At 41.8% G+C, this 27,313-nt stretch overlaps 1 protein-coding gene across 2 annotated transcripts in view; it reads left to right on the forward strand.

The window, feature by feature from the left end:
• The window catches only part of Ptpro (protein tyrosine phosphatase, receptor type O), a 204,392-nt gene that overhangs the window by 83,326 nt on the left and 93,753 nt on the right, over positions 1–27,313 (forward strand). For both annotated transcript variants that reach the window (XM_026787925.1, XM_026787926.1), the window contains exon 2: positions 22,740–23,013. In XM_026787925.1, coding sequence (XP_026643726.1) covers positions 22,740–23,013 — 274 coding nt within the window. The remainder of the gene's footprint in view (positions 1–22,739; positions 23,014–27,313) is intronic.

Raw genomic sequence — 27,313 nt, forward strand, 5'->3', positions numbered from 1 at the left:
ATGGTGGTGAGGGTATGGTGGTGAGGACATGGTGGTGAGAGCATGGTGGTAAGGACATGGTGGCGAGGGCATGGTGGTGAGGGTATGGTGGTGAGAGTATGGTGGTGAGGGTATGGTGGTGAGGACGTGGTGGTGAGGGTATGGTGGCGAGGGCATGGTGGTGAGGATATGGTGGTGAGGACATGGTGGTGAGGGCATGGTGGTACCTCCTCATTATTTCACATTGAGAAGACTGAAATACAGACTTTGAAGCTAACCTGGGAAACATGGGGAGACTCTCTCTCAACAATAAAAACCCACAAAACCTAAACTCGATTTTATCACATGAAAGCAGATAGAACTCTCTTTAAAAATCTGTCACAAAATATTAACATTTGATTGGCTCTCTTCCACTTAGTAAGTCCTGGACAGTGTGTGCCTGGCACATTTCTGTGTTGAGTCCTAAGGCTCGGTGCTAGAGTGTTAGAAATGGGACCTTTAAGAAGGATTAGGTCATGAAATTTAGGTCCTCACAGATGGAATTCATCTCCCTCTTCCTCTCCTTCTCTCTCTCTCCTCTCTCTCTCTCTCTCTCTCTCTCTCTCTCTCTCTCTCTCTCTCTCTCATACATATGTATGTGCAAGTGTGTGTGTGTGTGTGTGTGTGTGTGTGTGTGTGTGTACCTTCACAGTCTGTATGTGCTCATGTCAAGGCCAGAGATCAAAACCCAATGTCCTCACCAGTTACTCTCCACCTTATTTTCTGAGACAACGTCTCCTACTGGGCCCAGAATTTCGCATTTCAGATGGACTGTGCAGTCCGAGAACACCTGAGATCTTCTTGTTCCATCTCTACCAGTCACTCTACCTACGCTTGGCTTGTATGTATGTGTTGGAGGTACAACTGCAGGTCCTCATGAATTTACCCACCGAATCCTCTCACCAGCCCCAGATTCATGTTTAGCAAGAGGACCCATTGGGGTGCTTCTTCTTCATCCCATGTGAGCACAGGGCAGACAGATGTCTCTGACCCAGGAAGTGACCTCACCCCAAGTTGAACCTGGTGTGCTGCATTAATTCTTCCTGAGCAGACATGCGCAAATGTCTGCTCTCCACAGATGTGTCACCAACAGAGCAAAGGAATAAGGAACCAATGGTCTGTGTGGTGAATGGTGAGTTATCAGATGTCCTTACACGAGCATGGGGAAGGGGTAACTTACAGGAGCATGGGTAACTTCAAAGCACCAATATCGCCAGCGTTCCACCCACCATGGATAAAATCTTCTTTTAAACAATGGAAATGCTCATTTCAGCTACCTTTCCACCCTCCACGTATCCCAGCATGCCTGAGACCACATGCAGCTGGAGTCCTGTCAAATACCTTGGAAGGGGTGCAGTATGGAGTTGCTAGACTCTTGAGAGATGGTTCAGTGACCTGTCATACTCTTCTTACTATTGGAAAAAGTCAACAAGCCACGCTTTACTGAGTCAGGTCCCCTGTGGATAATCCCAACTGCCTGGATGAAAGGGTAACACCTGTTATACTCAGACATCAGCCTTCGACTAACATCCTCCTTGACCACAAAGAGTAAAACTCTCTTTTTTAATTTCTTCTAATTTTTTTTGTTTTAATTGAGCTATCCATTTTTCCTACACTCTCCTCCCTTCTTCCCCCCTCCTCTTCTACCTTCTCCCATGATCCCCACACTCCCACTTTACCCAGGAGACCTTGTCATTTCACCTTCCTATGTAGATCCATGAATGTTTCTCTTAGGGTTCTCTTTATTGTCTAGTTTCTCTGGGGTTGTGGACTGTAGGCTTGTTTTTCCTTGCTGTATGTCTAGAAGCCACTTATGAGTGAGTCTATACTATATCTGCCTTTCTGGGTCTGGGTTACCTCACTTAATATGGTTTTTTTTCTAGATAGATCCATTTGCCTGCAAATTTCAAGATGTAGAATATAACACAATCATGTAAAATAAACATAAGCAGAGATTATACCTTTATATACAGGGATTTTTCTCCATAGACTATCGGAGAAAGATTAGAAAACAAAAGAGTCCCATTTTTATTAAAGAATAATAGTTTGTGGTCATCTCTAGGTAATGGAGCTATGAGATATTTTTCCTATGTTACTGTCTTATCATTTCTGTCCTAATTTTGCACAGTGATTACATGTTCTTTTAAAACATGGAGTTATGAAACAGATTAATGTGTTAGTTGGTATTTATTCAGTGTGCTTGCATTTTATCCAGGACGTATCCTTGAAGCCACTTGTGGTTTGATAACGATACCCCTAAAATTAAACAGATAGTCTTAGAACACAGAACAACATACTCACTAAAAAACATTAATTTAAGAAAAGTAAAGTTATTTGGTTATTTTCAAAGTGTTAGGTTTTTAAAGATTTCTTTGGTTGAATACAACTAAATTTATAAGAACTAACCAAAGATTAAAATTAATTCTTTCTAGCCAAGACTTATGATCACATTTGAAGGTATAGTTAGCGTATGCTCATCATGAAATAATCATCATTGTATCTTGTTATCTCTGGTTAGAAAAAGAAATATTGCACCAAAATTAGCCAGTGTGAACTGGCGCGCACTTGTTTCTATAGATTTCTGCCTCAGTTCACATTATAAAATGTCACCTATAAATTAACCCTTATTTTTGAGACCAAGCCTGAGGCCTATGTGCAGAAAGACTCGGGCATGTATTGGAACAGGAGGACAGAACCAACTCAGGCAAATCCAAATCTGGTGAACTTACACCTGCAGGGAGAAGTCCTCTTGAAACTGCCACCATGAAGTGTGACTTTTAGCATGCTAAGGAAAACCCAAGGATCCTGGCTTTGTAAGCAGTGCTCTACTGTGCTAAAGCCTCATTGAGAAGGTGTTGGCCAACTTAGAGAAGTGGCTGAAAGAAGGGTACCTTCCATTAGATTATCATAGTGTGCTTCAGTTTGAGGAGAAATGAACAGTCCTGGATCTTCCCTTCAATCGTTAGGATTTCTGTTTTGTGTTTTTAAACTAATTTGTGTGTTTGAGTGTGTGTGTGTGTGTGTGTGACATACATGTTCACATATGTGTGGAGGCATACAGTTATGTGTGCATTTGTGGAGCCCAGAAGCCAACACTCTTTGTTTTCCTTTACAACTCCTTGCCTTTTTAAGTCAGGGTCCCCCACTGAACCTGGCTATCCTGCATTTAACTAGGCTAGACTTTCTGCCCAGCAAACCTCCAGGGTCCCCCAGGCTACACAGCATTGGAACTAGACCTGCATGCCGCTTCTCCAGGTAGGGAGGTCGGAGATAGAACTTGGGTCCTTGTGCTTGTACATCCAGCCCTTCTATATTTCAAACTTGACCATTTCCCAATATCTCTTCAACAAGTCTCAGAGTATGGGGAGCTATCAGAAAAAATAGAATCAGAAAGATACCTCTCAAAATCATTCCTCCTACCCGTCAAAGGGAAGGAGGACAAAGAGGTCTTTATAATGTAATCAGGGCAGCTTGTCCTATGTCAGTAAAAGTAACAGGAAGGTCACTCAAGTCCTTCCTAATTAACTCAGGCCTGAAAGGAATACATCAAAAGATACCCCGAAGGACACTGAGATCCATCCCACTGTGAACAGGGAGTATGTGAGGAACATGCTATTCTCGGCCTGGAGCTAACTGAACGTTACAGCAAGCAGGGAAGAAAAAAAAAGTCAAGCAAACGGCACCTGCTAAAAGCCTGTGTTACTCATGCTTGGGATAATTACCACACGTCATCTGACCTCTCTGTCCTGGCTGCTGGCACACTGCCAGTACACCCACCTTGCAATGACTCCTGTTGTATTTTGTCCACTGACGCCTCTTGCCAGTTCATGAATCATCAAGCCTCAGCCCGAGGTCGCCTGAGAGAACAGAAATCTAGTTAAGGCAGAACCTGTGGGTTGATCAGAAGTCTTCACCGTATATCTGTTATGACAAGTGGACCCAAGAAACAGACAAAAGGCCTTGATTCTGTCCTGGTGGCTGAGTTTCAAGGGAGGAGACACGGAAGTCTGAATGTCATAAGAAAATGCTCCCAAACTGCACATAAGTGAATCTGGGAGAAAAGATCACAGCCAGTTCTTGTTGCTCAATTCCAGCCCATTTGCAGAGAATAAAAAGACAAATGGTGGGGGGGAAAGGAGGCACCAACTCAGGATGGATCTGCTACCTTGGGTTTAAATGCTGCTCCTACAAGAAAGAGCACTTAACCCTTTGCTGACCTCACTGAGCCAAGCTGAGATTGGCCCCCTCAAAGGGGCAGACCCTCAGATCCAGAAGGAGAACACATTTTAAAGACAATAATGAATTCCTGGGCAAGTCTAAAGGAAGCAACCAAAGAAGACTCCAGATTTACCCAGATCCCAACCTTTCTCCCACTTTCCTTCTGTATTGTGATAAGTTACCCAACCAAAGCAGTTTAAGTGAGGAAGGGATTTTTTTTTCGGGTTATAATTTGGGTTACAGCCCAAATTTTTGGAGAACTCATAGTAATGTAAGCATCTAGTCACACCACATCAGAAGTAGAGAGAAATACATCACACTGTCTTCATGCTGGCAGTCTGACTCCCACACTCTTCTACAGCTTGAGAACCCTCCCCACCTGGGGATAGTCCCACCCACAGTGTCTTTCAACCTCCCATGTCAAGCAATAATCAATAAAGCAGGCATGACCCCATCTAAGGAACAATGATTGGTTTGTAGACTTGCTGGTTCATTTGAAACTAACAATATTATTCTTCATAGAATGAATGGTTCCAAGATGTATGTGTCCTGTCAGAGAATAATCATGAATTTCAGGTCTGTCTTATAAGAAAATGTACATTTGGATGTGAAATATAATTCTAACCAAGCTGCCTATCAGAAACAAGTGAAAATTGCTCCCTTGTCATGGAGACACAGTAATTTCGGTTTCCAGAATTCTCAAATTGTTTTTACTTGATGTGACTATGACAACAGAGGAACAAGTTGGCAGTCATGTCATGGCAATAAAGAACTGCTTAGAGACATGAGCTGTGTGTGGTTTCTTTAGCTTATAAAATACTGAAATATGGGCTGGGAGATAGTTTAGTCAGTAAAGTGTTTGCCACACAAACGTGAGAACACAAGATTTGATGTGGGGTGCCCTCTCTGTATGCTGTGAATATGTTTTATTACCATTGACTAATAAAAAAGCTGCTTTGACCTATGTCAGGGCAGAATAAAGCCAGGCAGAAAATCTGAACAGAGAGAGAGAGAAAGAGAGAGAGTAGGCAGAGTCAAGGAGACGCCATGTAGCTGCCAAAGGGGAAAGTCTCCAGAACCTTACCAGTAGGCGACAGTCTTGTGGTGAAACATGGATTAATAGAAATGGATTAATTTAAGATGTAAGAGTTAGTTAGGAATATACATGAGTTGTTGGTCAAGCAGTGTTGGAATTAATATAGTTTCTGTGTGATCATTCTGGTCTAGGTTGCCAGCAAATGAATGAGCAGTCTCTGTTTACAAAGATTAGACTCCAGCCCCCATGAAAGGAACTGTATCAGTTTGTACCCACATGGCCAGTATTGGAAGAGTGGTACAAGAGTATAGACGGGAGTTTCTTGATGTGGGATTCCCCTCTGTATGCTGTGAATGTGATTGGTTAATAAAGTAAGCTGGCTTGAGCCTATGGCAGGGTGGAGCAGAGGTGGGCGGGGAAGACAGAACTGATTGCTGGGAGAAAGGAGGCAGAGTCAGAGAGAAGCCATGGTGCCACCACCAAAGACAGACACTGGGAACTTTACCTGGTAAGCCACAGCTACATGACAATACACAGATTAATGGAAATGGGTTAAATTAAGATGTAAGAGTCATCCAGTAAGAAACTAGAGCTAATGGGCCAAGCAGTGATTTAAATAATATGTTTTCTGTGTGATTATTTTGGAGCTGAGCAGCTGTGAACCAACAAGCGACCTCCTCACAACAGTTTCTATCTCACCTGATTCTTTAACCATTTAGTACCAAATATACACACTGAGGCTTATATTAATTATAAACTGCTTGGCCTATTAGTTCAGGTTTCTTATTAACTAGCTCTTACAATTTAAATTAACCAATAATTCTTATCTATTTTTAGTTGTGTGGATTGGTACCTTTTATCAATAAGGCCTTCTCATCTTGCTTCCTCTGCATCTAGATGTCAACTGCAGACTGAGCCTTTCCTCTTCCCACAATGCTCCTAGTCTGGTCACCCCGCTCATACTTCCTGCCTGGCTACTGGTCAATCTGTGTTTTAGTAAACCAATACAAGAGACAAGTCTTTACAGTGTACAAAAGCAGTTTACTCTAGAGATCTTGATTTTTTTCTACTTCCCATGTAGATTAGATCTATGTAAGTCTCTTTTAGTGTCCTCATTGTTGTCTAAGTTTTGGGGGGTTGTATTTGTAGGCTGGTTTTCTTCGCTTTAGTAAATTGGGACCATGGGGACCTTGGGAGAGGGCTGAAGGGGGAAGGGGAGAGACAGGGAGGAGAGCAGAGAAAAATATAGATTTCAATAAAAATCAATTTTAAAAGCAGTATAGCACAGTACAGTAGAGTTCCTACTGCTTACTGGTCTAGCCACCTGGTAAACCCAAAATTGAGTCAGTGATCTGTCTCAACAACAACAAAGATGGAGCTCTGAACAGAAGCTCAGAGGCTAAGAGGATCTGAGTATGGTTCCCAGAACCCACATGGAGCAGTGCACAACTACTTGTAACTCCATCTCAAGGAGACCCAACATCCTCTCCTGCCCCTTCCCAGGCACTCTGCAGTCACGTGCATATACACATGCACCTGGAGTTACAGAAGTTGTAACAACAATTTTACAAATATGATGGAGTGACTGGAAGGACATCCAACTTTAGACTCTGGCCTACACACACAGACACACACACACACAGACACACACATTCATACACACATGAACACACCAGCCTATGTGCATAAACACATGCATCATATAACACTGAAACATAAAACTCTATGTACAAATGCACATTCCCTGTTTAGCAGACCCCAATTCATTTTTATTACAGTGTATTTCTAATTTTAATTCCTTTTGGTTGCACTGATGATGAAATTCAGTGTCTCACACATGCCAGTCAAATGCTCTGCCACTGAGCTATTCCAGCAGACCCAATTACAGTGTACTTTTCAAAATAAGTTTTTATATTACTGGGCCGTATGAAATCTTATTCAAAATAATCAACCTAGCAGTGCCATTTTGCTTTCTTCCCCAGAGCATCTTCCCTACTTAGCAAAAGGATGGTAGGATCATAAAAGTGTGCTGACCACATTACAAAAGGGATGCGCACAGCAGGTACTCATTAAATATTTGTTGGATGGTCGGGAAAAGCGGAATCCACGTACACTATTGTGGGAGGAAGGTAAATGAGCACAGGTGTGGAAGACAGTAGAGTTGACTCTAAAAATTAAAAATTGGAAGCACTGTATGATTTAGAGCACTCTTTTCTGAATCGACACCCAGAGGAAATCGGATTAGTAACTCAGAGAGCTATCTGAACTCCAATTTCATTCCAATGTTAGTCTCAGCAGTCATGGCATGAGAGCAGCCTGGGTGTCCGTTGTTGAATAAATGGCTAAATTGTAAGTTTTATACACATAGAGAGTGGTAGTCACAGTGGGGGAGATAATTTAGCCTTAAAGAGGAAAATTCTTTCTTGATCTCACAATAAGACCTTGAACTCTCCACCCCCTTTCTTCTACCTCCCAAGTGTGTGGACCACTGGCGTACATTGCCACGCCCAGGTAATATACTCTTTCTTTCCATCCAGCATTTAGTCCACGTACATTTAAACTAAATCTTTAAGCCGGGCGGTGGTGGTGCACGCCTGTAATCCCAGCACTCGGGAGGCAGAGGCAGGCGGATCTCTGTGAGTTCGAGGCCAGCCTGGTCTACAAGAGCTAGTTCCAGGACGGGAACCAAAAGCTACGGAGAAACCCTGTCTCGAAAAATCAAAATAAATAAATAAATAAATAAACTAAATCTTTATTCACAGACAAAAGGTTTATCTTGGTATGGTAGCTCTTGCCAGTCATCTCAGACTCCAGGAGGCTGAGACAGGAGGACTGGGATTAATGTGAGGTTACTCTGGGCTACATGGTGAGTTCTAGGCCAGCATGGCTGTATAGTGAAACCACACCTCAATGAACAATCTTTTGCTTCCCTCCACACGGATTCATTACTGATTACACAATTTACACTTTCGTACTGTGTAAAATTAGAGCATTTTACAGTGATAATAGCTTTTCATGCTTTTTGGTTTTTGTACTGGACCTAAAAGTGATTTATTCACTACCATTAGAGTGTTAAAACATTCTATATAATATTCCGTCTTTATGGCTACATTGCTCAACAAGGTTTGTACTTCATATGCTTTTGTTATGTGAGCTTGTAGGGCAGATCAGCAAGGGGATGAATTTGCTTGAACTTTTGTTCCCCCCGCCCCCCCAAAAAATCTGCTTACCTTTAGTTTTAAAGGCCAATGTTGCCATCTATAGTATCATTTTTTAATTTATTTTTAGTATGGGCTGCTTTTATTCTTTTTATTTTAAATTTTTATGACTTGGAAATTAAAGTATAATTGTATCATTCTCTCTTTCTTTTTCTCCTTCTATCACCTTTTATGGCTTCCCTTGCTCTCTCTTGAATTCATGGCCTCTTTCTCTTTAATTGCTATTGTTACTTATATGCGCATATATCATAAATATGTAAATACAGCATTCTCAGCCCATTCGGTGTTTTTGCAGGTATATGATTTCAGGAATGACTACTTGGTATTGGATAACCAATAGACCTTCATTCCTGGGGAACACTAATTTTACCTCTCTCAGCAGCTCTTCGTTTTCTGTAGTTCTGTGTCAGTGAGTGATATTTCATGTTAGCAGGTCTATTGGTATTGTCAATGTTCAGGTCTTGTTAGGCAGCCAGTCTGTTGATTTATCTACAAAACAACACCTGCATCCAAGAGCCAGGGAACATCTTGGTTAGTGGAATGATTGTAAGAACCAGAGGACCAGGAAATGTGCTGTGAGGTTGTCTCCTAGGAATGACTGTGAAGCTTTGCCTATGACACCTCAACAATATGGCTGCACATATAGTACACTTGATTGGCGAGCTTTGTTTGTCACAGTGTGATATGACATCCTGCTTTGTTCTGGCTGCAAGGCATTGACTGAGGGATGTCCTAGCTGTCCTCTGGGAACCCCATTGTATATGGTCACATTTTCCTTGCTGCTATCAAATTTTGTCTGGATTGAATATTTGACTGTAATATACCTCAGTGTGGATATCTTTCTGTTCATCTTGTTTAGAATTCTAGGGCTACTGGGATCTCTGCCTCCAGATATGGATGATTTTTCACCATTGTTTCTTTGATTAAGTTTCCTTCTCCTTCCAACTTTCTTCTTATCGCAGAGTGTACATTGGCTGACCGACCTGATTGTATTGTAGAAGGCCCCTAAGATTCTATCACTTTTTCCCATCATTTTCTCTATTTGTTCCTTTAACTGAACAACATCCAATAGCTTGTCTGGGGTGCTGATCTTACCTTCAGTGAACCTCAAATGTTGTTGGACCCCTCCAGTAAAATGTTCAGTTATTTATTCTTAAGATAAGTCTTATCTGTTCTGATTTCCTGGCGAATTTCTAAAGTTTCTACCTCATTTGAATTGCCGTGTCCTTCATCTATTTTTCTCTTGACCTTCTTGAGTGTATTTTCAAAAGTCAGTTTGAATCAGGTGATTCATATACTTCAATTTCATTAGGGTTGACTTCAATCCTGAATCTTTATTTTGAACAATTTTTTCCAGGGTAATACCTCAAAGAAAACCAGAAATTTTGAAGGTATGGTCTAATATGGGAAGTCCTTCTGTATATGTGTTGCTTTTATTGGTTAATGAATAAAGAAGCTGCTTGAACCTATCACAGGGCAGAATAGATGAAGGTGTGAATTCCAAGCACATAGAGGAGGACCAAAGACAAAGTCAGTGAGAAACCATGGAGCCACCAGCTGGAACTTTGCCTGTAGGCCACGAGCCTTGTGGTAAAATATAAAATAACAGAAATGGGTTAATTTAAGATGTAAGAGCTAGCTAGAAATGTGCTTAAGTGATTGGCCAATCAGTGTTTTAATTAATACAGTTTATGTGCAGTTATTTTGGGTCTGGGAGGCCAGGAAACAAGTAAGCAGCCTCGGCCTACAATGGTCTAGCCTTTTTGTTTGTTTGTTTGTTTGTTTGGTTGGTTGGTTGGTTGGTTGGTTGGGCTTTTTTGTTTTGTTTTGTTTTGTTTTTCTGAGACAGGGGTTCTCTGTAGTTTTGGAGCCTGTCCTGAAACTAGCCAGCCTGATCTACAAATGGTCTAGTCTTTTAAAGGTAACAATAGGCTGTTCTTTCCCAAGCACATGGAATAATAGGGCTTGGGGGGATCAAGAACACCTCAAGTTCTTGTGCAGGTTTTGATGTTTCTGTATTTACTCAGGAAGAAGGAATTTCTCTCAACCAGTTTCAAATCTCTCACAGAAAGAAATTGCTTGCTGAGGATGTTGAATTTTGGAATCTCTGGGAGGAAGATCTACCAGTCTGCTGACATCAAGTGACCTAATTCTTCACTACTTCCTTTCTATTCCGCATAGAATTTCTGGACATCTTGTCCATTTACCTTTTGTTCATACTTCTAAACCTAAACTTGACATGAACAACTGCACAGACAACAAAGCATAGTGTCAGTAAAAAGTTAACAAGATCATGAAGCTGGTAACATGAGTTGGTCTCAGATGACCAAAGAAGAGGACTTACTCTCGCACTGTGAAGGACATAGATAACAGTGCTTTGTACGTGACAAGCGCTGGCCTGTTCTACTCAAACCTCTCAGGCTTATATGTCTGCTTCTCCGGTGGCTGAAAGCCAGACCCAGCTAAGAAGATTTCACACTGGATTATCTGCAAACTACCCTGCCCAGCCAATTCTCCATTTTCACGGTGAAAACACCTCTCAACTATTGGCAAGAATTTCTTAGAGTGCCCTTAGCCTGGATGACTCTTGTCACATTGGCTTGGACAAAAGAACATTTTTTTTAAAAAGTAGATAAAAATATGGGAGTTACCTGGAGCCACGGGATTTATGCCTACAGCATATAAACTTAAAACTTTGAAAAATAAGGCATTCCTGGCAAAATATGTTCTTGGTCCTGCAGTGTTATCACCCCCGGGGTGCCTTTTGACAGCTTTAGAATCTCAGATCCCTTTTTAAGCTTCCTATGCTTCTGTGACTTTTAAGATCCAAAAGTCCTATTCTGCTGCATAGTTTAATGTAGACATTTTCTATGACAATGTAATTTTAAGTACATTTATGAACAAACCCAGTGATAAACCGCCTACTGTCTTGCTTTTGTTTTCATTTTTTTGTTATCTAAAATGAGAAATACTGAAAGCAGTTTTGACCTCCCCTTAGAAAATCATTACCTAATTGCAGAAATAGTTTTAACCCCAACCAATAACCCAGCTGACTGCTTTCCTTCATGTCTGTAGAGAGTGAGCAGAAAGCTCAACTAAGCAAGTTTGTCTCTTGAGGCAGAGAGGAAGAACAAACAGCTTGGACAAGTTTAAGAACTTGAAATGTTATAATACAAATTTCACCAGCTTGAACTAGAAAAGACCCACATTGGAGAAGTACTCTCCTCCTATGAATGTCTTTGAGAAAAACAGTTCCTTGTCATGGGCCTCAAGTGTCCTTGGCTTCATGAAACCCGAGGATTCTACTTTTCCCAGTCTAGGCTGCACATGGCCACTCAGGCCTCTGTTCTGAGGCTGATCGTGGTTTCTCATCCACAGAACACCGACACCCATGGAAGACCTCTCTGCCATCTAAGCATGATTTACAAGGTCCTATCTGCACCTAGAAGGTTGATGTATTCATTCTCTGTCCCCAGGAAACCTTGTATCTGGATTTCCCAGCACCACATACTTTACCTAGATCATTCCAATTCAACTGCTAAGTTCAGTTTTGCTAATAGAGCATTCTTTCTACCACAGCACTCTGTCCTTATATTGCTTGCTGATTATTACAGCTACTATTTATTTCCAATTAACTTTCGTGGGGGCAGGATATTTTTGTCTCTTTTGCTCACAAACATGATCGTGTATTGAGTATGAAGTAAGAATACAAAATTACTGTTTGAATTTCCATTTGAATTCCTGTTGCCTATTTCCTGGTCATTGATTACAAGATGATAATAATAATAACAACAACAATAATAATAATTTCTAAACATTGCTTCAAGAAAGAGGCACAACTCATCTGGAATACCTCGAACAATTCCAGCATACATTATGCACTTAACGTATGCCAACCATTGCTGCTGATGTCATTCATTTCCCTTTTTCATTACAGAAGTCAGTTTGGGCTTAGATAATAATTAGCTGAGAAGTAAAAATCTCTCACACTTTGCGTGCTAAATGGATTGCACCAAAATAGACCCATTAATCAATTAAACTAATGCATCACGTTAATGATATTTCATATTTGAAATGAAAGAACGAATCTAGGTATATGTAATTATTCCTATTACCAATCACAAATTAGACACAACTGTGATTGGAAAATATTCTGTTGTATTATTATAAAATACTAGTAAACTATGTGAGCAAAAGGTCTACGACTTGTTTCCCGAAAGCTTAAGCTAATAGAGAAAGCCTAAGAGAAATGACTGAAGAAGATAGATCCCATAGTTATTGTCTAAGGGCATCTGATGTGCGTCTCTTACTGCTTATAAATGACTCATGAGCTCAACTTTTACTAATTCATAATTCTGAAAACTTATTAAATGAAGGCAGTCCTTGAGTCCTGTCTCCCATCCAATATCTGACTCTTCTTTAAATTTTTATTGATTTTTATTGAGCTCTACATTTTTCTCTGCTCCCCTCCCTGCCTCTCCCCTCCGCTTCAACCCTCTCCCAAGGTCCCCATGCTCCCAATTTACTCAGGAAATCTTGTCTTTTTCTGCTTCCCCTGTAGATTAGATCTACGTATGTCTCTCTTAGGGCCCTCATTGTTGTCTAGGTTCTCTGGGATTGTGACTGACTCTTCATACACAACCCTAACCAAGTGAATGGATGGCTATTGCCTGGAAGGCAGATGATTAGATGTCCTTTAGTTTCCATAGCAACAGATGATGCATCGATGATTTGTCTGCACGTTGTTAAGAACACGTAATTCTCTGAATAATCAAAAACAAATTACAGCCTAGTCATGGGAGAAAGAGAGGAGAGTCAACAGCAGAAAGGACAAGTGAGGTGTCACTGGTGCTCAGCTTGAGTTTTATTTAACTGCCCAAGGAGAGCACAAGAAATGAATAGCCCAAGTCAATAATAGCGGCGAAGGCACAAGGTATTAGCACTCAGCCCCCATTGATCACTTGTGCTTATTCTTAACTTGGAAAGTTTATTCTTCCTGTCCCCCTGTCTTTCTCTGTTCGCTTTCTTACTCTCCTCTGTCGGACCCCATCCTCCTCTCCATTCTCTTTCATTTCTCCCTCTCTGACTGTCTGTTGTGCTTGGCCAAGTCTTTTTCTTTTCGTTTCCATCCACAACAATTATAGTGTTTTGCCTTAGCAAAAGAGAAACTGAGATATCCTAAGCAAAATTCTGACCCATGAGGCATACGCCGCAGTCACAGTAAGGCTCTGGTTAAAGGCCTTAGCCTTTAGTTCAGTGACTATATGGAATTAGATGTAATTGTGCTAACATTTATTAAACTCTGCATGGCAAAGTCCTATGTTCGACCACAAAGCAGCTTTTTAGACCCGTGAGGCTAAAATCTACCAGGAAACTTATATACAGAACTAACCAAACAGACACAAAGCGGCAGGAGAGGAGACATAAAGAAAGGAAATAGGAGACATAGGAGGAAGAAGAGATCAAGTGGTTGAGAAATGAAAACTAAACGTTGATTTTAAGCTGTTTTGCAGAGTATTCAAGATAGGAAAGGCAAGTCTCAGAAGTTTAAACACATTAGCATTGGTTTCCCACCGTGACCCTTTCACCCTCAGCTCTCTGTGAAAGTGGTTCATGTTGTGACTTTATTACGAATGAATAAAACTTCCTAAATGGAAACGTCTTACCTTAACTGCTGTAGATTGGTGTACATGGGACTTGGATCAGACCACCAAGAGAAACTATCTGTATAAACAAGGAAATGTGTGGAAGAGACGGGAACATTCCTGAATAATCCTACAGACTAGTTTACCATTGCCATGGGCTCAGTACCATGGAAATTATCTAACTGTTAAACTTCCTTTGAAACTATTTCTGTGGTGATGAAAAATGTCTGTTTTCTCACATTTTAAAAAAGATACAATAACGAGAAATATTTAACAGTGAAACAGTGATGAACAAGTTCCATATGTCACAGAGAAGTCATGACATGTCCCAACACCCAGCGTGAGAGGCTTCTTTATGCACATGGGCGACCTTCGGAAGAATGGAGCCTTTCACTCAGCACGGTAGACTGCAGACTGTCTTTCTCCAGCTGTTCTCAAAGACAAGGGTATTTCTGAGCTTCATTTATAAAACATAAATATCATATTGTTGTTCCCCTCGTCCTCTGATTCTGAGCAGCATCAGTGATGGCTGAGCACCACTCATGCACTGGTGACTCAAGCTGACACTAGGAAAGAAAGATGTACAGGGAAAACACCCCAGTTCCACGGAGAATCTGAGCATCTTTCCTCTTTGTATTCACTGAGATGCTTTAAACACACAATTGAAGGTGGGAGGGCCTGGGGCAGATGAGAAGAGACATGGTCTGGCATCTAGAGGGACATGTTCCAGGAGGTCCCCATACAGGCTGTAAGAGCACAAAAATAGACTAATTGTCAAGGGCCTCTGAAAAGGCTGATTGTTTAAATAGAGATGCGGTGTCAGAGAGCAAAAGTGAGGAGGAGAGGAAATCTGAACCCTGAAGGAACACACAAGCAGGACCGCAGAGGCAGGGGGCATGTGGGGCGGATGGATGCTATCAAGCTTTGGCTGTTAGCCGAGTTCTTGAAAACTGTGCTGGAGCAGTGGTGGTAGAGAAACCAGGAGGGCAAACTGTGAAAGGTTCTGATTGACACCCTAAAACAGATTATTGATGGGCAAGAACTGAAATTCTTTCTTATCCCTAAGTTCTCATGACCAGAGCTGTTATTTACTGGACACTTAGAAGAGACACCATGAGCAACCTACTCTAGACCCTTCACCCAATGTAGTTGTCACCACCTGTCTTCCTATTACCATAACAAACCCATCTGAGGCCGGTTCACTAACCAAGGAAAGGAATGTAGTTCTCTGTTCAGATGGAAGCATCCAATAAGAGTCTCATGCTATCTCATAATATGGGCAATCAAACGTGTGTGAGAGAGAGACATGGAGACAGTCTTACTGTAGGGCAGAAGTTCTCAATCTGTGGGTCATGACCCCTTTGGCAGTCAAACTACCCTTTCACAGAGGTCACATCAGATATCCTGCGTATCTGATGTCAATATTATGATTCATAACAGTAGCAAAATTACAGTTATGAGATATCAATGAAAATAATTTTATGATTGGAGGTTGCCACAACATAAGGAGTCATATTAAAGGGTCGCAGCATTAGGAAGGATGAGAAGAATTAGTCCAAAGTGGTCTGTTCCTCAAAGCACCCCAGTCACAAGACAGCAAGCACCTACCCATGAGGAAGAGCTAAGCCCTCTTACAAAGCCAACACATCTTAAATCACTATGCCCCAAGGCTGCCACAGGGGCCATCAAGATGAGTCTCAAAAGACAGACCCCCAACATTCAAACCATGACATGGGTCTTTTTTCAAATGGTATTGTTTCCTTCATGATCCTTTTGTTTTTATAATACTTTTCTATAAAGAGACTGCTAATTTAAATCTCTGTTACTCGCCGGGCGGTGGTGGCGCGTGCCTTTAATCCCAGCACTCAGGAGGCAGAGGCAGGCGGATCTCTGTGAGTTCAAGGCCAGCCTGGTCTACAAGAGCTAGTTCCAGGACAGGAACCAAAAGCTACGGAGAAACCCTGTCTCGAAAAATACAAAAAAAAAATCTCTGTTACTCTTCATAATTTATTTTTTTACTATTTATTTTTGAATTATTCATATTGGTGTGTGTGTGCATGTATGTCAGTGTGTGTGTGTAACCAACCCACACCCATCCAAGTCTCTAGGTTTAGAGGGCTATGCATCCTGAGTCTCTTAAGGCTGCTTAGACTTGTGCTTCTGTGATTTCTCTCCTAAGCCATTTCATCATTTCCACCCCCCTCATCTCTGCTTCTCCTCTGCTTCTCCTCACTCAGGACTCCATGCTGGAGTCAGGAATGTCTTCCTTCTCACACACACCTGAAAGAGTGGGCTTTCAAGCCACTCCCCTCAGATAAAATTTCAAATCCCCCACGAAATATTTTGCTAAGTTAGTAGATATGCTCATTCTCACCGATTCCTTTCCCATCAGGTGCCAACTTTCAGAGACCGTTTCTACACCCTACCACGCTGAGGTAAAACAGCCTTCTTAAGGAGTGCCAGAAGTTTTCCAGGCACACCGAGGCGCCGTGAGTGCCACAGACCTTCCTGAAGACTGGGAGCCCAGGAGAGGGAAAACATTTGCTGATTAAAATGCTATCTTCAAACACAACATTAGCCATTCCCAGCTTTACAATACCCTTGGCTCCCTCTCCATCTGTGTTTCCATTGGCTGCCTGCCTCTTCCACTTCCCAGGATCTCACCATCTTCCTGGCTCCTTTCTCACTGGTCTCCTTATCTCTTTGTCTCTCATTTCTTCCTGTACTATTTGGAATAAAGCCATTCGTGTTTGTAAGTAGAATACCAGTTTAGCTGTTCACAGTTTTGTTCGTTTGCCCTGATCCTTGTCTTCAGACACTCTTTACCTGTTCCCTTCTTTACCAAGCAGTTGTTTCCCCAATAGGCATTCTGGAATCATTGGGCAATGTAGAAAAACTTTTGCTTTTGTTTTAGAATGGGAGCTGGCCAGTTCCTACTTCACAACCCGGAGGTATTTCTTTTGCCTTAGCATTAATTCTACAGACTGAGACCATTACTGTCTGAAAGAAAACCCTGAGCAAAGCCAGTGAAGTGCTGTGTTCCATGTCCCTAACTTCGGGGCTTTCCCCCATGCATATAGGGCCCTAGTGGCTATGGATACATGAGACTGTTTTCTTTAAAGGTCTCACATGGTGCTGCCAACCTAAGCAACTTCAAAGAAAGTGTCATTAAAGGTCAGAACTACGCAATTTCACCAGGGCCTTACCTAAGCGAGCATGTGGTGATCTCGGGCAGTAGGCTGGGCTCTTTGTTAACTATCTTCAGGATTTAGTTAACTGCTCTCACTGTTGGAAAGATACTTGATGGCTGTGAGGAAATTTTCACTCAGGCATTCCAAAATAAGAGCTCTGCACGGCTGTCTCTAACGGGATCTGCCAGCCAGTGAAGCAGCAGCATTTCCCAAGCATCCTCGCAACGGGAAGCCATTTTTAAATTTTACTCCAAAGGGGCAAAATTAAGCAACCAGCATCATCTAGTTCTCATAGCACATAAAGACAGAAGAAAGTCACAGGTGTCTAGAATGTGCCCAGTTGTTTGCCTGCTAAGATTGTATGGAATTTGTGGGTCTCTGGCTTCAAAACCCATCTCCTTACCTATCATCATCAGCTAAGCATAGATTTTAGGTTTCTGGATTTCTCAGCACCATTAGTATTAACACTGTTTCCATGGTTACCTCACTCAAACAGGTGAGCTCAGACTGTCACAGCACTAAGAGAGAGAGAAATGCTGGCTTCTACTGTTCATCACAGAAGCATAACACTAAGGAGTGAGCAAACGGCCTGGAAGTTAGGACTACTGGTCCACCTGTTATTCTTAGACTCTGTGTCCTATAGGAGAGACACAGCTTCTAAAATTGACATAGTCTAAAGAGAATCAATGAGGAAATAGATCAGAAATATACTAGTGGCTTTAGGGTAAAGGTACCTGCCACCAAGCCTGCCAACCTGAGTTCAATCCCTCTGAGCCACAAGGTGGAAAGAGAGAACTGATTCCTGCCAGTCATTCTGTGACCCCCAAAGCTGTGGCATGCATGTGCACACACACACACACACACACACACACACACACACACACACACACATATATATATATATATATATATATATATATATATATGTCCTCACATCAGGTTTTAGTATCTCTGTCACTTAGCTGAGGCAACGAAGGCCAAAAGGATGTCCAACCTTTTGACATGGTAATATGACATTGTCATCTACAAATGTGTTAAGCTGAATTCATAACCATCCCTAGCTTGGACACACCTGGAAAGAATTAAAATGAGACATAGGTGTGAAGTGGAATTTGAATTCAAGTCAGTTAATCTTTACATTTTTTTTCTACCACACTTTCCAATCATCTACCAGGTCTAATATTGAGGGCTCAACAATGGTCTGTGAGGAGAAAGTTCCCCATCAACTGCACACAGATATGGAAGGCAGCATTTGGGAAGTCATTCTTTCTTCATGTCTTACAGTATGGGGACAGTGGCATAACAAAAAGTCACAGAATTTCCTTGAGTCCATCTTCTAGTTTCAATCTGTTGTTGCAATAAAACACTCCAGCCAGAAGTGACTCAGTGGAAAAAAGGGTTTATTTCCACTTCCTCTTCAAGTTCTCAGTCCACCGTGGGGGAGGACATCAGGGCAAGAACCCAAGCAGACACCATGCAAGAAACCTCCTTATACAGCTAGACCCGCCTGTCTGGAGACAGGTGCTGCCCACGCTGGGGTGGCTTTCCAACATCAATTAACAATCAGGACACTCTTCCATAGTTCAGTCCAATCTGGGAAACCACTCAACTGAGCCCCCTTCTCAAGCGACTCTATGCAGAGCCGAGTTGACTGCTAAGCTAACTAGGATGGTGTCCATTCCTTCACACGGTAAGAGTTGCCTTGAGAAATCTACATATTTTCTCTGATCCTCAGTGACTTCACCTGTGAGTTAACAACATCATTGGGTGTTTTGATGACTCAATGAGAGAATGCATCTGAAATCTTTACGAAATGCAGAATTGGCTACGTGGCTATTATGATGTCCCTCCATGTCATGTAAAATCTTGGCAGGCACGTCTCTCAACACAGTGCTCTCCGTTTTGTTCAAAAATGCCAAATTTGAGTTCTTCCTTGGAAGTGTCATATCTCCATAATGTCAGGAAATAGTCTCTATGTTGTTCAGTACAGTAAACTGCCATTTCATTCCTCCATGCACAGCTTGATAAGAAAATGTCATTTATGTTTCTTAATAGTACACAGTGAGTGATGGAACTTTTTATCATTCTGAATTGTGCTTGGATACTGCAGAAGTCTCTCCACATGCACACAATTCATGAGTGATATTTCTTTATTCTAGGCATCACAAAATGAAGTTCAGAGATCCTCAGATGTTTCTGATCACTCATAGGTAGTAAATTGCCAAGCAGGAATATAAACACAGACTGTCTGACACCAAGCCTGGGCGATGGATGTAAATAAATTATTTTATCTCACTGTATTAACTGGAGATAATAATACTTATCTCTGATAACTGCTTTAAGGAGTAAAAGAGAAATCATATATAAAAATGCTTATTACAAAAGCTTATCAAATAGTAGCCATTATTATTGTTTTTATTTGGGACAGTGAACTGCTAACCAGGACCTTATTGGTCTCTGGTCAATCTCTTTCCTCATCCTATACCCCAGAGCCTTTTCAGTAGTGCTTCTCACCCTGACTCCAGGAGCTCCTCTCAGGAATAGCTATGGGCCAATCACAGGCTCCTGATTTACCAGTTCTTTCTACAGCCAAACCTCAGGCCCTAGTTGCTGCCCCAAGGAGCTGACCTTTAGTTCATGAACCACGAATCCCAATAGACATGAGAAGATAAACTTGGTCCCATCATTTCACTCCATTAGATCCCACCTCGTGAGATGGATTCCTGACAATCAACAGTTGTTGGGGGAGGGCTGTCACTTTCTTCCATGATGTAACTGTTAGTGAGTTCTCCCTGCTCCAGTAAAGAGCCTCCAACTGCTGCTCTGGCAAGAAGTTGTACTTAACCTCAGCAACTCTTCACAAAACCAAGGCATGCGAAGAGAAGGAGGCATGACCGAGAAGTGTTGTGGGAGCAGCGGGCTATGTTCCTGGCACCCGGCCGCCCGCACGGCTAGCTTTATACCTGAAATAATTACATGGAAACTATATTTTTTTGAAGACCGCCTGGCCTATTAGTTCCAGCCTCTTATTGTCTAGCTCTTACATATTGATCTAACCCATTTCTAATAATCTGTGTAGCCCACGAGGTGGCTTACCAGGGAAGATCTTAACCTGTGGCTGTGTTGGGTGGGAGAATCATGGCAACTGCCTGACTCCGCTTCTTTCTCCCAGCATTCTGTTCTGTCTAGTCCGCCTACCTAATTTTCGGTCCTATCAGGCCAAGCAGTTTTCTTTATTAGTTAACCAATGAAAGCAACAGATAAGATACAAGACCCACCTCCATCAGAGAAGTGTGCCAATGAGAGAGAGGGTCCCGAGGAGGGGATGGGGCTGAGAACTACTAAGTTCATCATATGAATGCATGACACTGTCAAACAAAAAAAAAATCTTCTTCAAAGTGTTATATAAAGGAAATTTAGGTGAAAATCTTAGAGTGGAGTAAAGCAACACTGGTGGGCCCAGCTTCATAAATTTTTTCCTAAAGGTATTTTTACGGTCAGGACTTAAGTCAGGGATCGATCCTTCTATTCCTTCTTCCTCTTAGCATAGAACTCATGCCTGGAGCACGCAGTCAGACCCTCCTCCTGAGCATAGATAGATCCCAGAACAATCTGAGGTAGAACGGACCAGGAAGAAAGCACCAGCCGAGGCCAGGTTCCTTTCAGGCTCAGTGCCGAGCTTTCCCTTGGCCCACTGCCTGTCCCCATTAGTCCCAGCGAGTGAATCTCATTAGCCACTCTGACTTATTTTTGGCAACCGCACAGTGCACGGGCCAAGACTTATTTTCATAGCTGATACAATCATCGCCAAAGCTGCCATTAGCATTTGGAAGATTACTCCCTTTTCTGGAAGATGCCACTGTCTGTAAAGCATGGTGACACATTAGACATCTATTCAAACACAGACTGCGCCTCTGGCTTCCCGTCCTTATCGCTGCAGCCACCCTGGCTACCGGCTGGCTGAGACATGGTGCAAAAAATTCTTTATAATTATGACTTTGAGGTTTGTAAACTTAATGTTTTCTGAGTACGTGAACCAACTTCTATAATCAATGAGACACAGAAGACAGATTTGACAACTATTCAATGCTTGGCTCAGTTCTGGATTTTGGTTACCAGGACATTGTCATTGCTATTATGTGCTAAAAACTTTATTTGTGTAAGGAAGAAGTGAAATATAAAAAATTAAATGAGTGAATTTTATTTTTCTTTTCCCCAAATGTAACTTACAGCTGTTGAGCCAAATACCCACTGTAAATCCATGTATGTATGATCTGTGGAAAATAGTGATAACTAATAAGACTCTTTTAGGTGACCAAGATACAAATATTCTTAGATTCCAAATAAGCCATGAAATACACTTAAATAAAAACTATTATGGATAGGGTAGCACATTTTGTCAATGATTTCAATAAGCTAAAATCTAAATGTTTTTCTCAATAATTGTAGCTAATTTAAAGGTTTTGCTATCACCCAAGTGTCCAATTCACTCGGCATTTCATGAACAGAGTCATGGAGATCACCAAAAGTGATCTTGTTCTGAGGCTGCTCTGTGTTTGAATCCTTGTTTTCTTTCCTCATAGCTGAGCCTTCCCCGTCTACAGCACACCTCCCTGTTGTTTCAGGCCACTAAGGGAGATGTTTCAGGTTCTCCTTCTCAGCAAGGAAAAGATAGGCTGAGCAAATGCAGCTGTTCGAACAGTTGTCTGGTTAGGGACAGCAGCACTTAGCAGCAGGGAGTAGACTCAGGGCACAGAAGACTGAACGCTTCTGTTGGCCTCACTCCAAGGGGAAGGTCAGCTGTGCACTGTCCTGTCCTTCAGATGAGCACGAGCATCACTGCCCAAGGGTTGTGCTCACTGTGCACAAGGACCAAGGATCCAAAAGGCTAGAGATTCCATGTCTTCTTTGCTTAAGGGCTGGCTAATTTGTAACAAAGAGAATTACCTTCCCAGGATTCTGTCCTGACATCTTCCCCACTTTCAGAACTGACAGGTGAGAAAAAGAGAGGAAATAATTACCTTGAAAAGACTTCCTCTAAAATAGTGTTTGCTCAAACACTTCTCCCACTTCTCAGAACACAGAGCTTCACTGGAAATTAACTTTGACAGTGACTTCATTTGTCATGTGCTTGCACATTTGATGTGTATAGTATGCTTTTCCCACGAAATACTCCACACCTGTAATGAGCTCAAGAGGAATTTTCAATGGAATATCAAATGTTCTTAGCAAAACTCAGATCATTTTTTATGAGATGGGAAAACTGACTTTTGTTGTGTGACTGAAATATACAGAGCTACCACAGGTAACTATATTCACCATGAGTGTTTTTGCTTTAGGAAAATCACCTTGGTATAATTTTATGGTCCATCACCTGACTCTGACTTCTACCTCTTGTCTTTCTCTTGAACAGATTGTTGCAACGTTCCACGTGACTGTTCAAGATGACAACAACATCGTTGTGTCTTTAGAAGCTTCCGATGTCGTCAGCCCAGCATCTGTGTATGTTGTGAGGGTCGCTGGCGAGTCCAAAAACTATTTCTTCGAATTTGAGCCGTTCAACAGCACACTGCCTCCTCCTGTGGTCTTTAAGGCCACTTATCATGGTCTTTATTACATCATCACTTTGGTGGTGGTCAACGGGAACGTGGTCACCAAACCCTCCAGATCAATCACTGTGTTGACAAGTAAGCACCCTGTGACGTCATTCTCTGTGCTCCTCCAAGTGTGTCCTCGTGAGTGTGTCTCCTATGGCAGAAACAGAGTCTACCAGAATGGCAGGACAGTTCAGCTTGAGGTCTAATGACATAACTCAACACTCTCACTGAAATTAAGAAAATAGCCCCTTACCCAAGCTTGATCATATTTACTAGCACTTAAAAATCTGTTTTATATCAAAAAATGCAAACTTCGTTGACAATATACTTTGAGACTGAATGATAATTTCAGGTTAATGACTTGACCACACAAATTTCTCCCACATACCTTAAATGCATGAGCTTAGATTGTTGTGTTTAGTCCCAGAACACATCTTCCTATATGAAGCAACTGATTCTTGAGACAGTGAGTTTGTCTTCATAGCCAGCTGACTTGACCTTAACTGGACATTCTCAGCTCAGGGCATAAAAACATGGCTGTTTGCTTGTTCTTTGTTATTAAACAGAGTCTTGTTATATAACTTTGGCTGGCTTCAACCTCCCAGTTCTTCAGATTCAGCCTTCCAAATGCTGGAATTAGAGTTTCACACAGACAACGGCTACCATTCCTCATCTCATCTTAAATACAGCGTTGGCTTCCATTGCCCAAGCAAAATACAGAAACATAAAGTGCAATAGAGAGTTGGTGCTGCCACTGGAAAGTTTTGAGCAATGGCTTTAACTGCAGGTGACTTTAACCATGTTCTCTGACTTTAGCATCACGCCATAAGGTTACATATGTTACCATGTTCTCTATAAGGTTACATATGTTACCTATGTTACAGAGTACAGGGAAGAGCTGTCTCTGTGAGACAATGGAACATGACATCAAAGTCCCCTTTGCTCATGTGCTTCAGGGCGGGCTTTCATGGTTGCCATCATTAATCTGTCAGTTATACGTGACCGCTGTGGACATGATTAAGGGAAAGGACAGTCCAACAGTGTCCGTTAGGATACAAAAAAAAAGAGAAGCAATCAGAGAATGGACTCAGAAACAAGCGAGGAGAAGTATTTTCAACCTGAGTGTCAAAAATTAATTAAAGTCTCATTGGCAGAATCCCAGGGTCATTATTAAATTCTGAAAATTAACAATGGCAGAGACCCAAGACCTGCTAGACTAATGGAGCCAAAGGAAAGAGCTGGAAATTAATTCAATTAAAATGAAATCTCACCTGTAAAATCCCGTCTTAAGTTCCAGGAAAAGATGAATCTGGCTGATACTCAGGCCAGAGTGGTGGGTGGGTCATAATTACAACCCAACTCTTTGAAGTCAACATCCTGCTTTGCACAGCTTCATCGCTTCACGCCTGGCCTGAGACTTAGTAGTTGTTCCTTTATCTTAGCTCAGAGTAGTTCAGCATGTAAGAGAGTGTCGGGGAGCAGCTACTAAAGTATTGTGCAAATGGGGACATAGAAACACAGACCCTGTTCTGCTACATTTACCAGCAAGTACAGAGCTACTCCAAAGAAGTAAAGTTGGAAGCTGTAGCCCTTCAGCTGACAGTTATTAAAGGAATTTGAAGACTGTGGTTAGTCACGCCCGTAATTCCTGTATCCCAACACTTGAGACAGTGGGGCAGGAGGATAAGGATTTCGGCATCAACCTCTGCTATATATCAAATTCAAGGCTAACCTAGGCTACGTGAGACCCTATCTCTTAAAAAGAAAAAAAAAGAAACAGAAAGAAGGGAGGAAAGATAGACATCCAAGAGTGTAGTTAGACTTTCTTTTCTGTCACCAGCCCCAAATAATGACACAGAGACTAATTACTTATAATTATCAAAGTTTGGCATTTAGCTTAGGCTTGTTCCCAACCAGCTTTTATAAATTAAATTAACCCGATTTTATTAATCTACGTGACTTTAACCTCTCTCCTATTCTGTACCTATGACTTGTTCCACCTCCTGCTACTGTCTCCTCACCTCTCTTCTTCCCAGAGTTCCTCTCTCTCCCTGGAAGTCCCACCCATTCTCCCCTGCCTAGCTATTGGCCATTTAGCTCTTCATTAAACCAATCACGTCAACACATCTTCCTGCCACACAAATGAGGTACAATCAACCCCCACATGTGGTTGCACATGTATCTGTGAAGACCAGAAGCTATCTTCAGTGTTGTCCTCAGGAACACTACTCATCTCTACTTTGAGACAGGGTCGTTGTTGGCTTGCAGCTTGCCTGTTCAACTAGACGAGTTAGACAGTAAACTCTAGGGATCAGCCTTCTCTACCTCACCAGCATTGGGACTGCGAGTTTGTACTATCACTTCTGACTTTGTGTTTTATTTTTTACATTCATTTACGTACGTACGTACGTGTGTGTGTGTGTGTGTGTGTGTGTGTGTGTGTGTGTGTGTGGTGTGTGTGTGTGTCTATATGGAGATACACATGTGAGGCCACACATCTGGAGATCAGAGGAATGCAAGAATATATTTTCTTTTTCCGCCTTTATGTGAATTGTGGGGATTAAATTCGAATCCTCAGGCTTGGCACTAAGCACCTTTACCCACTGAGCCATCTTCTCAGTGTCCACTCTGGGCTCTTATTATGAGTTCCAGGGATCAAACACAGCCGACAGAGCCATCTCCCCAGCATCACAGTGTCCTGTTTTAAAGGCTTAAGTGTCCTACCTCAGATTCCACTGCTCTTGAAGATGAAAAGGGCATTTGTTGCAGCCATCAGCCATGTGCTGGAGCCTGTCTCTACGAAACAAGCAATGACAGAGCAGGAGTCTCTGGACAGCACCTGGAGTTTTTGATACAGTTGCTCTGAGTCTAGAGAAAGTTGGGGGCATGGAGTGGAGAGGCAAAGAATAAATTGGGCATAATGGACTAATGTGACCAGTTCAAAAGAGCCCTGCAGCCATAGGCTCTGACCCAGTTCATATTTAGCTGATGATGATGGTTATTACAGTGTGAGCATTTCAGGAGAAAGAAGCTGTTTCTCAGCAGAAAAACGTAATACCTGGGAACAATTACTTGAGAACTGGGAAACTGCTACACCATGCAATTGGTTTCTGTGTCAGGAAAGACTTAGAAATGGTAATTGTCAAGGTTACAGAAGACACGTGGAAGCAACCCATGGGTTTATTAGTCATCTAAACCCTATTATGAATATAAATAATCAATTTATTTAATTATATTTATTGAGCATATTCTCTGTCATGGCCAGGGTACCAGAAAAAAATAGTGATACATAAAAATACCTTTAACCAGGCCTGGCAAGATTGTTCAGCAGCTCTTGCTGACCAGTTCTCCAAAATAATTCAGAAAAGATGGCCAGAAATATACAGAGAGATTTTAAGTGGCCTGCAAGTGAGTTGAGACTTTACATGATAAAAAATGAAGACAGATCAAAGAAACGGCAGGCAGTGATTTCCCCGGGGAAAGCTCTCGCACAGCAGAAACCCCAGGCTGAAAGATATCAAGTCTTGCCTAGACAATGGACAAATTACCAAGCCACTATGTAGAGTCGTGTTTCAGAGACTGAGCACACTGTCAAAGTCTTCTGGAAGTTATCCATGGAGCAGAAGTGCATTCCCTCTAAGTCCATTTCAGATCTGTCACCCACTCTGGTGGACAACCCCTTTCTACAAAGCCCCAAATAACAGACATGAAACACTACAGGCCACACACTCTGTATTGTAGCTCTTCAACTTTGCTATCGTCACAAATAGTATGTACATGAGGTAGCAGAGCACTGCTCTTCCATTACTTTATAGAAACCAAAACCCAAACTTCAAAACATTTTCATGTGTCACGAGTTACTATTTCTCTGATTCCCATTAACCTCTTAAAAATGAAAACCCCACTACTGTCTCCTGAGACATACAAAAGCAACTTGCAGTTCAGATTTAGCTCAGGAGGCTGTTGTTGGCCAGACTAATCTATTGTTACCCCATAGAATAATAGTGCCTACTAGGTACTGTTTAAAATGCACATATTCTTGTAATTTATAAAATTATGTGTCTTTCTCACTCTGACTAATAATATAAAAATCAAGTGAATATTTAAGACATAACATGTGACGAACATATAAAAGCATTACCAGTGGCATTACATAAAGAACTACCAAACATCAGGAACAAAGGAAAATTGAAACTGATTGAGTAAAGAAATGTCACTAAGGTAAGGGTGGCTAGTTTGTGACAGGGATACTGATTTACGTGAGAGAATCAAGTGGCTTCTGGACTTATATGTGTTGAGAAGAAACAAAAATGAAAGCGAGATAAGAGGCGAGAACTCACTCAGCCATTAAAATGTTCTAAGGAGAAATTGGTGCAGACATGAACGAAGG

Source organism: Microtus ochrogaster (assembly GCF_000317375.1).
Source record: "Microtus ochrogaster isolate Prairie Vole_2 chromosome 14 unlocalized genomic scaffold, MicOch1.0 chr14_random_2, whole genome shotgun sequence".
NCBI lineage: Eukaryota > Metazoa > Chordata > Mammalia > Rodentia > Cricetidae > Microtus > Microtus ochrogaster.